Source organism: Poecilia formosa, unplaced genomic scaffold, assembly GCF_000485575.1.
Source record: "Poecilia formosa unplaced genomic scaffold, Poecilia_formosa-5.1.2 Scaffold390, whole genome shotgun sequence".
Lineage (NCBI taxonomy): Eukaryota > Metazoa > Chordata > Actinopteri > Cyprinodontiformes > Poeciliidae > Poecilia > Poecilia formosa.
In genome coordinates, this window is record NW_006800329.1 from 74962 (window position 1) to 89660 (window position 14699).

Sequence of the window (14699 nt, forward strand, 5' to 3'; positions counted from 1 at the left end):
CTACAGTGGACCGGATTTGGCCCCCAGGCCTTGTGTTTGACCCCTGTACAATAGATGGAAATACTTTTTTGCAATATTTTCAAAATTTGCATGATAATTGGGTAAAAATATGGCTACTGTGGCTTTGCTTTCCTAACAGTTTTTCAAGTAGGGCTGGACAATTAATCAATAACGATCAATACCAACGGATGATACAGCGGATAGAATACACAATAATTTCACTGAACCGCACAGCATTCTGGGAGATGTAGGGAGAGGAACCACTCAACCTCTCAAGGCTAGCTAAGCTAGGTTGGTGGAATCAACTGACTCTAACATTCTTTGGTTGCCTAGCAACAGCCTGCTAGGTCAGAAGGAGTTTCAAGCGCCCCCCGCCCCCTACCCAGCTTTGGTTACCTAGCAACCCCATGCTGAGTAGCTGGCACAGCAGCAGTTTCAAGTTTCCCCGCCGCGCCTCAAAACTGCTTAAAAATAAAAAAATAACAGTGTGAAGAGAAGAAAACTGGATAAAACAGGAAATGTCACGACAACAGCTTGGTAATATTTCAGATATTTAAAACCAAAAAACTAATCAATAATTATAGCTATCGACTGATATGAAACATTTATACTGTAAATAAGGTTTTCAGCCCTGTATACTTTCAAAAACGCCACATTGTGATCTGTTTTCCAAAGACCTGCAGCCTCCGTTTGGCAGCTCTCACATCCTGGATTTAAAACAAAAACATGAAAAAGGCAAAAAGCTGCCATAAAATTTGGATTCCAGGGTGACAGTTTTTACTCCCACTCCCTGCTTCCGGATCAACCATCATCACACAGATTCAGGAACAAGGAAAGCCTGCTGGAGGGACGACAGCTGAAGCGTTAAGTGACAGAGCTAAACAGCCGGGGCGGCACGCAGAGCTGAAGATCTTTCATTAGAAAGACGGAGAATCTATCAAAAGAGCCGCCTGAATGTGAAGCTAACGCTAATCCGCCTCCTGGGGAGACGACTATTATCTCCAGACTTTGGAAATAATTTACCGCAAAGTAATTTCAGTGAGATTTATTCAGCTTTAACCTTAACTGCGCCGGTTCTACATCTGAATAATTTCACTCACTATTGTGTGGATGATAATTGTTATTTTTGTCTGAATTTCCTGTATTTCTATTTTTAAAAAGCAGGCAAATGGTGATATTCATGCCTGAAATTGGTCATATCAAGTTTTAAACTATGTAACAGCATGACTAACGTCACATAATTTCACCCGATAGAGGATAAAAAGTAGTTTTTAAATTATAACTTTATATTTTTAGGAGGAAAACAACCCAACATGACCATGTTCCTCCTTCAGTAATTCATTAATCAACTGCAAGTAACCACAATTATTTCAATTTAACCACATTTAGAATCAACAAATCACTTAAAGCTCGTTTGTCAGGTACAGGGTAGTTTTAGAAAATGTCTTACTCAAACTTTCCATGTATTAAAGGTGTTATTTTATTATCTTGGTGTAATATTTTAATCTGAAATGGTGTGTTTTCATGTGCTGTAAACGGGAAACCATGATGTTTATGGGGCACCATTTGTAAAATTACACAGCTAAAAAAGGTCAAAATTAATTACAAAATTTCAGTTTATTTAACCTTTCATTAAACAAAGTCATTTTTCAAAAATAATATTTTCAACGTGTTAAGTATAAATTTATAAATGTCTTAATAGTTAAATCAAACTAAATGTTCAATTTACAAGCTAAATAATTATTTGGAAATTAAATATTTATTTAAGAACTGAATATTTATTTTGGAGCTAAATATTTACTTTATCATTTAAATATATTAGTAGCAAGCAAAATATTTAGTTTCCATTTAAATAACTTGCTAGCTAAAAATGTAACCTCCAAGTTAAATATTTCGTTTTTAAACTGTATATTTAACTTGAAAATTAGATATTTAGTCTGGATCTATGACATTTATAAATGTAAATAACATTGTGAAAATATGAAAAATAAAACTCAATTTTTTCTCTTATGAAAGGCCAAACAAACCAGAATATTGTTGCAGAATTTTGACTAAATGGCATTCCATACATAATCAACAGTAAATAAAGGCTTGAAAACATTATTAATCTACAGAATGTGCTTCACTTAGTGCAATAAATTCTGTTTTTAAATAATATTTCAGCTGTTCAGAGGCACATGCTATAAAACTGAAGGTTTCAGGCTGCAAGTTTAGAGTTATTCCTGTTTTATTGATTTAAAAATCAAATTAAAGCCGTTTTCTCAGAAAACGAGAAGCTTTCTGAGAACCTGGACAGTTTAACTTCTGTCAGCCTGGACAGAAAATATAAAGAAATGATTGTTGACTGAAGATGCAGATATTCCCCACAAGATGCAGTAATCCAGCATAAAGTCTGACGGAGCAGACGTAATTACCGTAGCGTCTAATTTAAAGGCGGTTGTTGGATCCTCAGGGGAGACGGAGGATATGTAATGAAATCACAGAGCATGAAATATGCATTGCTACATATCGACAGTGAAACCGCCCACAGATCCTCCTGCTGCTGCTGCTGCAGCTGCTGCTGCGCTCACAGCAACATTCACAGTGTGAACCGGAGGAGCACGTTTCCACGTTTTACGCAAATTTTCTTATGTACTGCTTTTACTTTGAAGGTACTGATGAAAATTTTGCGCTGCAAAATTTTTGGTTTTTGCTGCTTTTGCTATTAATTAAAGTTTAACAGTCAAAAGGTCAACTAGACCCCGTCGTTACCCAAATCAAACGAAATTGGTGTCAAACATAAAAAATGTTCGTTTGTGCGGCTATAATTTTAAAGACATCAACTGTGCTACGTTTGTGCTGCAAAAATTTCTTTGTGCTGCTTTTGCTTTGATGAAAAAAAAAAGTTAAAAGTCAAGAAGTCAACTAGCCCCCCGTATTGCCCCAATCTAGCAACATTGGTGTCAAACGTTTGTGCAGCAAAATATTTTGTTTGTGCCGCTGTCATTTTAAAGAAAGTTTCCAGAGGTCATTAGATATCAACCAAACCTCCATTAGCGCCATTAAAATCTTCAAAACAAAAGCAGCTTAGAGTTGTTTGACACCAATTATGGCTGGTTGACCTTTCATGACCTCTGGAAACATTTATTAATATCTTTACAAACAAAAATCTTGGTTGTAAAAACTTTTGACACCAATTCATTTGATTTACGGAAGGTTGACCTTTTGACCTTTCAACTTTTAGTAATATCTCCAAAGCAAAAGCAACTGAAATGGAAATTTTATCAGCACAAACGTTTTGACAACAGTTTTATTTGGTTTGAATAAAGTTCACTCTGGTAGTGAAAGTTTGGATCTGGAGACAAACAAACTGAAAAATTCAGCTCTGGAGTTTTTGGCATCATTTCCTGGACTTAGCCGTTAAAAATTGATGTCGGATCCAAATGTTTATGTGGATTTTTTCCACATTTTTTCTCTGAAAGTGTGTTTTAAATCCATAAAAAATAACACATGGTAAAAAAACATTAGGATTTAATGGTAAAATATGGATAAAGGTTGGTCCATCTAGGTTGAGTTAATAGTTAGCATCACTTTGCTTCAGTGAGATCAGATAAATTCTGCATTCCTGACTTATTGCTGCAGATCTTTTCACACTACACTTAAAAAAATACTAATTTTGTTTACACACACACTACTTTGAGCCTTTCAAAGATCCCTTGGCCTCTAAATAAAAGTTAGTTTGTTACTCTGTGTTGAGTAAAGCAGCAGGAATCATGCAGCAGATAGAAGTGTGGGCCAGAGGGCGACTCCGGTCCAAACACTTTGCTGATTTTAGTTCTGCTCCAGCGGCCCGCCTTGTCCTCCAGGCGGCTTGGTTTGTCTTTTTAGAGCTGCTGAGTTTTTTCTTTTTATACTTTTGTTTGGCCTAAAAAGAGAATGATGTTTAGATAACCAAACGGTTCGGTAACAGAAGGAGAGTTGGACTGAGGAGGGTAACAGTGACCCAGTTATTAAAACGACACAAACCCAGAAACCGCACTGACTTAACGACGAAGAGCGAATAAATATGTCAGAACGGATCAAACTAACGACGATTAGAACAAAAACTGATAAACATGGAAATTATAAAACAATCTTTGGGATTGAAAGAAAACTGAAGCAGCAGAATTATCACCGTTAAAATGAATGAATAATTTTAACAACCAGCAGGGAGCACCAAACTGTTGCTATGGCAACCAGTTAGCTCCCTGACCAAGGAGGACGGATGGATGAACAAATGGTTGGATGAATATATGGTTGGGTGAGCACATGGATGGATGAACAGATAGATGAATAGTTGGATGGGGAGATGCTCTGTGCGGCTGACTGGCCGGCTGAGGCCGCGGCTGATTGGCCGGCTGAGGCCGCGGCTGATTGGCCGGCTGAGGCCGCGGCTGATTGGCCGGCTGCGGCTGCAGCTGATTGGCCGGCTGCCTCTGTGACTCACGCTGTACAGGATGTCCACCCAGCCCTCCATGGTGATGCACTGGAACACGGTCAGCACGGCGAACAGGATGTTGTCAAAGTTGGTGATGCCGAAGTTGGGCCCGGTCCAGTACTCCTGGCACACGGTGCCGTTGGGACAGGTTCTGGCCGGCAACTCAGACCCGCACGGCCAGTCCACCACTCTCTCAGCTGAACGACAGAAACAAGGACAGAAACACGGCCAGAGTGAGTCCAACGCCCTGAAACACGTCAGAAACATTTAAACCAAACTGAGACGACAGTTTGGACCAAAATGAAAACGATTCTTTCCTCCATTTTGGTTCAGCTGTGAAGAACAGGTTTTAAGTCATTTTGAAACACCAGAAACAGATTAAACCCTTCAGGGTTCTGAAAGGTGACCGATCCTTCCTTGAACAGGTTAGGATCGGTCTATGGCCTACACAAAACATGTCCATTACTTTTCTTTTTGCACGAAATCATTCTTACATAATGAGATTTTAGCTTTTCAGGGGCTCCTGTCACTTTAAATCCAAATCAGCTGTTGCTGGCCACGCCCCATACCTCAACGTTTACACTCGTATATGAAAATGGCTGCAAATGGATGCTTTGAAAAGCAGAAGTAGAGCCTCCAGCACAATCAACAAAGATGCAATAAGTTATTTCTGGATAGTAAATCAACAATAAAATACTTGTCTTTTCCAGCAGCCATTGTACAACACATACAGCGGTAAAACCAGCTGACCAAATGTGCTGGAATTCTGCTGGGGTTGCTAGGCAACAAGCTAAACCTGCTGATTTGTGACTTTATATTCCAGAGGTATTTGAAACGGTTCACCAAAACACATTAACCTATTGCCAAAAAAACATCTGGACTTTTTTTTTGAAGTGTTTGTGAGACCCAAAAAAAGTACAAAAAAGTGAAAAATGAAAATTTTGCACAATAAGTATCTCTTAAAATTCCAAAATTCCCACATAACTTTATATTTTAGTTACTCAGAACTTCAGTCAATTTTTTACGACTTAAGAGTCGGCTAAAGTGTTTTTAGTCTCTTGAAAAGACTAAAAATACTTGTTTTTACTCAAATAAGAGTAAAAAAATAAATTTTTACTCTTGATTGACCGTTTGGACGGCTCCTTTTTCCTTTTTCCAGAGTAAAACCATGCAGGAGTATTTCATGTTCTGACCTCCCTTGAAGCAGGACTGGTGGAACTTGCCCATGTAGAACTCGACCCCGATGATGGCGAACATGACGATGGCGAAGAACAGCAGCAGGCCGATCTGCAGCAGCGGAACCATGGCCTTCATGATGGACTTCAGCACAACCTGCAGGCCTTCGCAGGAGAGCCACGGGTCAGGGGTCAGCACCACAGGGTGTATGTGTGTGTGTGTGTGTGTGTGTGTGTGTGTGTGTGTGTGGTGGACTTACTGGGAATCCCAGACACCAGTTTGAGGGGCCTCAGCACTCTGACGGCGCGCAGCGTTCGCAGGTCAAAGTCTGAACCGACGGTGGCGAGGATCCTGATGACACAAAGAACAAGATGGCTGACATGATTCAGAACCAGCAGGACCCGATATGACCTTTAACCTTCTGGTCAGTAAACCAACCAACCAACCAACCAACCAACCAACCAACCAACCAACCATCCATCCATCCATCCATCCATTTTTCTTCTCCTTCCCGTTTATTTTACACCTCATAATAAGTTGGATCTTGTTTATTCTTAACATTTTTTGTACTAAAACAGTTTTTATTTTGCGTCCATCTTGTTCTGTCTCTCCGTAAATTAAAATGTTTTGAGTCCAAAATAAAACCTTAAAACATTTAAAGGTTCGCTCATGGCAACACAGACATGAAGCTCATTACATCATGTGCTGTCCACTTCTGCCTTCATGCATGTGTGTGTGTGTGTGTGTGTGTGTGTGTGTGTGTGAGCTGTGGCACAGCTGGCAGCCCTCATTACAGCCTCAACACACAGAGGGAGACTTAAGTGCTTCACTGAGACACACACAAAAAACCAGGTCCTCCAGGCTGGAGACTCAGGGAGAGAGAGGAGGAGGAGGAGGAGGAGGAAGATGAAAATAGGAGTTGATTTAAGGAGACAGAGGGTAAGTGGATGCAGACGAAGAATTATAATAATGTGATGTGGAATCAGACACAGAAACTTTCCTGCACACTTTCTACGCTGCAAGCACAAATTGATTCCTCCATGATTTTACAAGAGATTTTATTCTGCTGCCGCTAAGCCGCTAAGCTAACGGCACTTTATTTATGAAACACTTTTTAAAAATAAGAGCCAATATTAAATAACATCTCTGCTGAGAGGATAACATCCACTCATCCTGGACAAGAATATCACAGCACTTTCATTGGTTTAGTCAAAGTATTTTCCCCTGCAAAGTGTTTCAAGAACAATGTTTTGCACATTGAATGTTGTACATTTTCTCTAATCTGTAGACGGTTATTATAGTTGGAATAAGTGCTGCTGAAGATTTTAGAGCAGTGCTGTCCAATTTGTTGTTTTTCTTTTTATAATTAGAAAAATGTATTTCTTTTTATCTGGTAAATTGACAAACTAAATACACAGAATCTTGAATTCGATGAGTAAAGTAATCAGATTTCTACAAGCAAGTGATCTGTAAATCATTGTTTATTTAAAACAAAAATGTCTTGAAATTTTGCCAGATTTAACAAAAAAATCTAAATGATTGTATTTACACTCCTGGTTTCTAACTAGTAATCACAAATGTACTTTTATGGTTAGTGGTTTAAAGTTAGTCCAACACATTTTTTAGCTAGTAGCCAAACTAGCTTTATGCACACTGGTGGTTAGCTTTACAGTCCAGGTTGGGCTGCAGAAATGAATGAAAAATGAATGGAAGTCAATGCAATGTTGTTTTGAAGATGGAACGGTGTAATTTATTTTGTGTGTGTGTGTGTGTATGCGTGTGTGTGTGTGTGTGTGTGTGTGTGTGTGTGTGTGTGTGTCTTTGTCCATCAGACGATGATTTAGACATATTGCGGTCATGAGCTGAAGAGGAAGCCGTGACTTTTAATATCCTTTTATCGTGTCTGTAACACGTCCATGTCAGAGGCAGAGACTGGCTCAGGAAATATGGAGGTGATGTTATTGGATGTCACAGGAACAGACGGATCGTCTGAAAGCTAACTGGGAAGCACATAAAACAAAATACAGCAGCTGATGAGCTACATACAGCTACAGAATGCAAATCAATTACTCTCAGTCTCAATATATTTCTCTAAATAAAAATATATTTATTGTTAATCAGAGTTAATTACACTTCCATTAAGGATAATGGAGGGAACATAACAGAGCTGGTAATCACCATAATCAAGAAATCATTTTAGAAACAATTAAATTAAAGGCCATTTTCTAGTGAAATAAAACACAAAACAAACAGAAAACCAAATATGACAGTAATTTGACTCCACTGCTTCAGGGAGGAAACGGGAAAGTTTTCTGATATAACTCAAACAAAATTTTAATCTTTCCATTTTTGCTCTGTTCAGGTTATTCTTGGACAGTTTACTTTGTGTTTTTCACTAAACAAAACTTTAACTTTTCCTTCTTATACCAAAAACAAAGTTATTCTTCCACATAAATCCTCCCTATTTTCACGGCTGCAGCTTCTGAAGAAGGAGTCGTCACAAGGAGCTGGTCATCCAATCAGAAGAGATGGACATTCTTCAGGCAGTTCTTACAGGTGAATTTCTAAATAAACAAGATAAAATAATTCACATATGTGAAGATATTTGAAGATATTCAAACACCTTCTGAGCCCAACACTTCCGGGTCATAAACATATTCATATTCTGAGCATTTTCTAGAGGGCAAAAAGCTGTTTGCTAACAATGACTAGCATTGATTTATCTGTTATCAACATAACCCACAAAATCTTAAATGCACGCCTGATGTATAAAAGAAAAAGGGACGCAGCGCTTTGTTTCTAATTGTCAACACTAATGACAAATAAGAAGGTCAGGAAAAAGTTAATTTAAAAAAATGGAGAAGGAAGTAGGTTAGCTATGCTAGCTTGACTATGACATCCTTAACATGTAGATCTGCTGTGGGAAATGTTTGCATGTTGTTTGGTGTTGAATCCTGATATGCTAGTGGAGCTGTTGTCAGTCAGTTGCTATGGTAACGGCACATAAAAAGAGAAAAAAATAGAAGAAAACGTTCTTTAACAGTTTTTCTGCGTTATCTTCCCCTTTGCTCTGGCGCACTGCACTAGATTAAAAATAGCTACATCTCTAGGTTTCATGTAGTTAACGGAGTTTTTCTACTGCAGCAACATTTCCTGATGTAAACAATAGCCTGGACTGTGTATATATAGGGTGAGAAGGTATTGCTGCTAAAGGCCTATCTATTCATAAAAGCAGTTCTTGAGGGTGAAAGGTCATACACGCTGCTTGTATTGATCACAGTTCAGAGGAGACATAAGCCTGATTCTCATGACCAAATAATGAATCTGCAGAAGCAGACGCTGTCCTGCAGAGGTCACCACACATAAATCCAGATGCTGCGCTTCGGCTTTTATCAGACAGACATAAATAGAGCTCCTGTGATGCTGAATAACACAGAGGTAAGAGTGACTCATCAGCCTGCCCATTAAAATTTGTAGAGTCAATCCGCAGTTTATTTATTTAACCCCTTTTCTCTTTTCCATTCCTTCATGCAAAGACTCAAATGAACATTTAAAAATAACTGCAGCTCAGGGAAAAGGCAGAGAGATAGTTACGATGTGATAACAGTAAAGGAAGATGGGAAATGAATCACAAATGCTTGATTCAAAACTGATTATGCTGCTGATACGTTTGGACATCGTACTGCAAACCTTCAGATATATGAATATGCAGAGAATTACATCACTAAAGTTCATACATCTATTTTCAAATGTTTATATAAAGCTGCAGATTCAACATCAACACGGAGAGACGTTTGCAGTCCTAACTCTGTCTTAAACCAGAGAGACAGAGCTGGGAAAATGGGAAACATAATTTCCCAATTTCCATTAGGAAATTTCCCAAACTGAAATAAGGTGATAAAAGGCCGACTTTGTTGCTGTCTTTATGTGGGTCTGAAGGTTCAGGTCTAAAACAAGATTCTAAGTAACTGAGCAAGAAATTACAGTCAGTCTTATTAATTTATGTTTACCAAATGAGTAAATACAAATCTGATTAAATTTTAATCGTTCCACTGCAGACAGATGAAGGATGAAGAAAATAAAAAGGAAGTTGAAAGTTCGACACACAGGTGGGGAAAAGGAGGCGACGCGAAGAAAGCCAGGCTTCTGAGTGATGTAGTTTAATTACTGCGACCCGGTCCAGCTGGGGGCCGGGGGCTCTGATTGAGTTTTTCACACGTCTCTGTAAGACGAGACGAGCGATCTCTGAGGACAGACACGGGAACACGGCGCTGACAACCTGCCCGGACAACCGCTCCTCGTCTGTGTGATCGTTACCAGCTGGTCTCTGACTGTCTGCCTGCCTCACCGTCTGTCTCTGGCCTCACATCCAAACACAGCCTGTCTGTCCGAGGCTTTCAGCATCGCTCTGAGTCCTCATGTTTCTCTACCTACAACGGCTGAATGCATGTTCTAGTGTCTTTAAAGTACTAAAGGGGATTTATTAGGCAAAATTCACATTTTGGATGTTTTTTTGTGCTTCCATATGAGCCTCAACTGCTTCTAAAAAACAGCCCAAGTTCTTAAAACCACCACTCAGATGTCTTTTGGCAATAAAGTAACGTTTTTTTGCTCTTAGTCTTTAAGCAACCCTAGCCCCGTTACCTAGCAACCCCAGCTGAGCTCCAGCATGTTTGCTCTGCTGGTTTTACTGCTGTACAATGGCTGCTGGAAAAGACAAAATGTTTTGTTGCTGACTTACCATACAGAAACCACTTTCTACATTCTTGTTGGTTGTGCAGGAGGCTCAACTTCTGCTTTTCAGAGATTCATGGTTGTATAACTGCACATCTGTTTGCTGTGAGTGCAAACGATGAGTTGGGTGGGCGTGGCCAGCAGGAGTTATGAGGACTTAAAGTGACAGAGGCTTAATAGTTTGAACTGAGCAGATTATGTGTAAAAAATGTAACAAACATGTTTTGAATAGGCCACAGACCCATCCTAACCTGTTCAAAGAAGTGTAATAGGTCACCTTTAAGATTTTATTATCAAATGCATGTGTAAAACATTACAAAATAGTATTTTAGATTCCTTTCTAAGCATGAAATAACCCAAATGTGGCTCTAAAATTGGCTCTTTTTTTTAAAGAGCTGCAAAGGTTCAAAAATATCAGCTCAGTCTCTGATTAGAGGGCGGCCATTACTGCTCGCTTCCTCATCAGGGAGGCTGTTTCCTCTTCCAGCGTTTCTCTGTCAGCAGCTTTGAGATGATCAGATGTGCCAAATGGTGCTGAGAGGCTCTGAGCAAATCTGTAACCTCGTTCCAAGACACTTCTCTCAGAGGGAAGGTACAAGAAATCTGTTGGAAAGAAGGGCTTACAAACATTTCCCACAAGCAATATGAATCTCTCCAGTCGTTATTAATGATGGGTTGTAGAGAATTACCTCTATTACCAAATAAAGACGTTTGTTGCTTTCTCTTCTCATGTAAAAATGTCAGAACAATCTCATTTAGCAGCAAGCGAGACACCCAATCAGTCAAATTTAGTTCCTTAATAACAGTGTGTGTGTGTGTGTGTGTGTGTGTGTGTGTGTGTGTGTGTGTGTGCGTGTGTGTGTGTGTGTGTGTGTGCGTGCGTGTGTAAATGGTGGCGGTTTGTTTCTCCTTGATGTTATCGGATGTGAGCGGACAGCGCTGACAGTCAGAGGAACAAGCATTTCCCACAATGCCATGAGGACAAAAAGGGGTTCCTCATGAGCTCGATGTGGCTGCCAGAGCCACTCGCCATCAAACATGGCCGCCGCGGTTTGAAAGTTACACGCACGCCTCAGAACGCATGCATGTGTTGCACTTTTCCTCACTAATGAACATCAACTGCAAAAAGTTTTTTGTTTTTTATAATTTAACTAATTTATAAACCTATAAATAAATAGCTCATACATTAAAACTAATGGAGAGACAATTAAAGATTAATTTTATCTTAATTGCAGGGTCAGTAATTCATGACTACTGTAGGTAGAAAAAAAGTTCAGAAATCTACTAGAAAAACAATAAAATTTCTTTGTTTGAAAAATGTTAAATTTTCTAGAAAAACAAGAAAACTTTTAGATTAATATCAGAAAATTTTTAGAGAAAAAAAAGAAGGAAATTTCAGAGCTTGAAAAGTCATAAATTAAGTAGAAAAACAAGGATTTTTTTTAGATTAACTTCAGAAAATTTCTAGAGAAAAAGACAAGAATTCTTTTGTTAAAAAGTAAAAATTTTGCTAGAAAAAAAACAAGAAAATTTAGAGATTAATAGCAGAAATTTTCTAGAAAAAAATGGGAAATTTCTGAGTTTGAAAAGTAAAAAAATTGCTACAAAATTTCTGAGTCTTCAGCTTTTCAAACATCAGAAAATTTCTTAGTCGAAAATTTCAGAATTTTCAAACTCAGAAATTTCCCAGTTTTGTCAAGAAAATTTCTGAGCTTAATCTCAAAATGTCTGATTCTGAAAAGTTGAAAATTTGCTGGAAAATTTTGAGAATCTCAAAAATTTTCTAGAGAAAAAACAAGGAAATTTTTATGTTTAAAAAGTCAAAAATACGCTAGAATATAAAGATCAAGAATATTTCTGAGTGCAAAAATTTGCTAGAAGAAATTCAGAAATGTTTAAGAAAAAGATTTCGACTGATGTTTCAGTCAGAGAATTTTTAAAAGCTAAAACTTTTGACTTTTCAAACTCAGAAATTTCCTCGTAGAAATTTTCTGAGATTAATCTGAACATTTTTACGTTTTGTGGGAAAACCTTTCTCCTCTTTTCTTTTTCGATCGACAACCACCCAGATACGTTGGCCAATGACGAAGTCAATATGTCATATAAGTCCATAAGTTTCCTCTGAAAGGAGAGTCAAGATGTGCTGGGCTGTCTGGGAGTTCAGTCAGCTGGAAATCCTTTTACTTCACAAGCTGAGAACTAAAGTACAGATCCTGACCTGAAGAACATCGGTGGGATTTATCCCTGAAGGATCGCTGAACTGGACGACTCTGCAATAAAACTGCAATAAAACTGCTTTCAGTCTGTCTGTGGTGTATGCCATATACAAATACAGCATGTCTGTAACAAAATCATATATCTTTATTACGTTTTGCAAGACCAGAGAGCTTACCAAGAGCAGAACGGAAGACAGAGGGACCGGAAAATAACATTAATAAAGAAGGATTAATATAAGACAGACAGTAAAGATATTGCCTGAAAAAAACAGACATGATTTGTTTATACCTTCCACAGGGAGGGCCTATAGGAAATTAAATTAAGATGCACTATAAGTAAAACTACAGTTTCAGACGTAGAAAACATAGGATTAAAGTTAAGCCTGAGATTAAATGTGAAAGAATAAACACAATAACCTCTGAACTTCGGTGACATTTTGGTAACTTCTGGTTCAACCTAAGCATCTGGTTGTGATTTGTTCTTATTTTAGCTTAGCTTGTTCAAGAAAGTTTATAACTCGGGTCATTATGACATTTTACTGGAGCTCAACGTTTGTTTATGTTCTGTTTAAATTTTTTTAACCTGGAACTCAAAAACAAATTTTGAAACTCAAACACTTCGTCCTCAAGCAGCTTGTGTTTGTAAAGCTTATGTAAAGCTTATGCTAAGGCACTAAATTATAGCGCTAACTTAGCTTAGGCTAAATTCTTGCTCAAACTTAGCTTGTGTTGGCTTCTTTGGCTAACTTCTCATCTATAGCTTGTGATAGCTCAGCTTGGATTAATGTAGCTTAAGCTATCTAATATTTGCTAACTTACAGTGACTTGGACTTGGGCAGGTGCTAACTTAAAATGTGCTAACTTCTTGTGCTAACTTAGCTTGAGTTAATGTCTTGTGTTGATTTTACCTTAGAAAAACCTCTTCAGCTAGCTGCACTTGTGCTTAGCTTAGACTTATGTCTTGTGTAAAGTTAGCTTAGGTTATTGTAGCTTAAGCTAACTAACATAAACTGAGGTAACTTAGCTTGTCCTAACGTTTTGGGCAAACTAAGTTCACCTTTGGAAAACTTCTTGGGTTAGCTTGTGCTAACATATTGTGAAAACTTGATTTGGGTAAATTTTTAGATCAGTTAGCCTTGCACTAAGGTAAGCTAATATATTTGTGGTAATTTAGCTTGCACTAATGTAGCTTTTGCTAACTTGTCAGGATATCTTACCTCATAATCTTCTGTGATTGGGCTAAATTAATGTAACTTGCACTGATTTCTTGTGCTAATTTAGCTTGCCCTTACTTTCAGTGCTAACCTATTGAGCTAACTTAGCTAACAACTTATTGTGGTTTTAGTGGATGTGTTTTGGTGAGCCACTGGAGATTAATGCAAACTCAGTATGTCCCTGTTAAAACCATTTCATTCATAAATGCATAAAACCACTAACAAAAATACATTTTACATTAGAAAGCCTTGATCAAACCAGAAGTTATTTTAGTTTTTTTTCATTTTTTAAATAAAGGACTTTAGTTTCAAAAGCCTGTGAGTGTGTCCTCATGCTAACACCAGAGCTGTCATTCATAAAATGCCATCAGTAGGGAGACCTGTCTCTTTGTTGGAGGGAAAAACTCCCTTAAGTGCAGCAGCCACTTTGTGAATTTGGATCACTGTCACACTCTGTCAGACACAGAATCCCAGGATTTTATTCTTTTCAAACCTAGAATGACAGCAACAGCAACTTATCTCGCCCAGAAAAACAAAACCCTTCCATTTTAGGCTTTTCTAGGTTCTTAAATGAGAGATAAATCAGGCATTAAAGCTGTTTTGTTTATTAGGCAGCTGGCATGCTGAATAATAATTTAGTCAGAATCAAAGCATGACTATATTAGACAGTCTGGCAGCTAAACCATAATAATTCTTTAGACAGAACAGCTGGGTAGAAATATATTAAATGACAGCGGAGATTATTTTTAATAACAAATGCTGCAAATTACTACCACTGATGTTTATTAAGCAGAGAGTGCTTCAGGTTTCGGCTGCACCTCTGAAAATTAGGGTTTCTTGCAAAAATATGTTTCAAATTATATATTATAGAAATAAAAGCGGGACAAATATATTGCAAATGTA

General features: G+C 38.0%; 1 protein-coding gene across 16 annotated transcripts in view; it reads right to left on the reverse strand.

The window, feature by feature from the left end:
• The window catches only part of LOC103154531 (voltage-dependent N-type calcium channel subunit alpha-1B), a 122011-nt gene that overhangs the window by 68868 nt on the left and 38444 nt on the right, over window positions 1-14699 (reverse strand). For all 16 annotated transcript variants that reach the window (XM_016662792.1, XM_016662786.1, XM_016662796.1 and 13 more), the window contains exons 4-6: window positions 5892-5983; window positions 5650-5796; window positions 4466-4653 (exon numbers count right to left, since the gene is read on the reverse strand). In XM_016662792.1, coding sequence (XP_016518278.1) covers window positions 4466-4653; window positions 5650-5796; window positions 5892-5983 — 427 coding nt within the window. The remainder of the gene's footprint in view (window positions 1-4465; window positions 4654-5649; window positions 5797-5891; window positions 5984-14699) is intronic.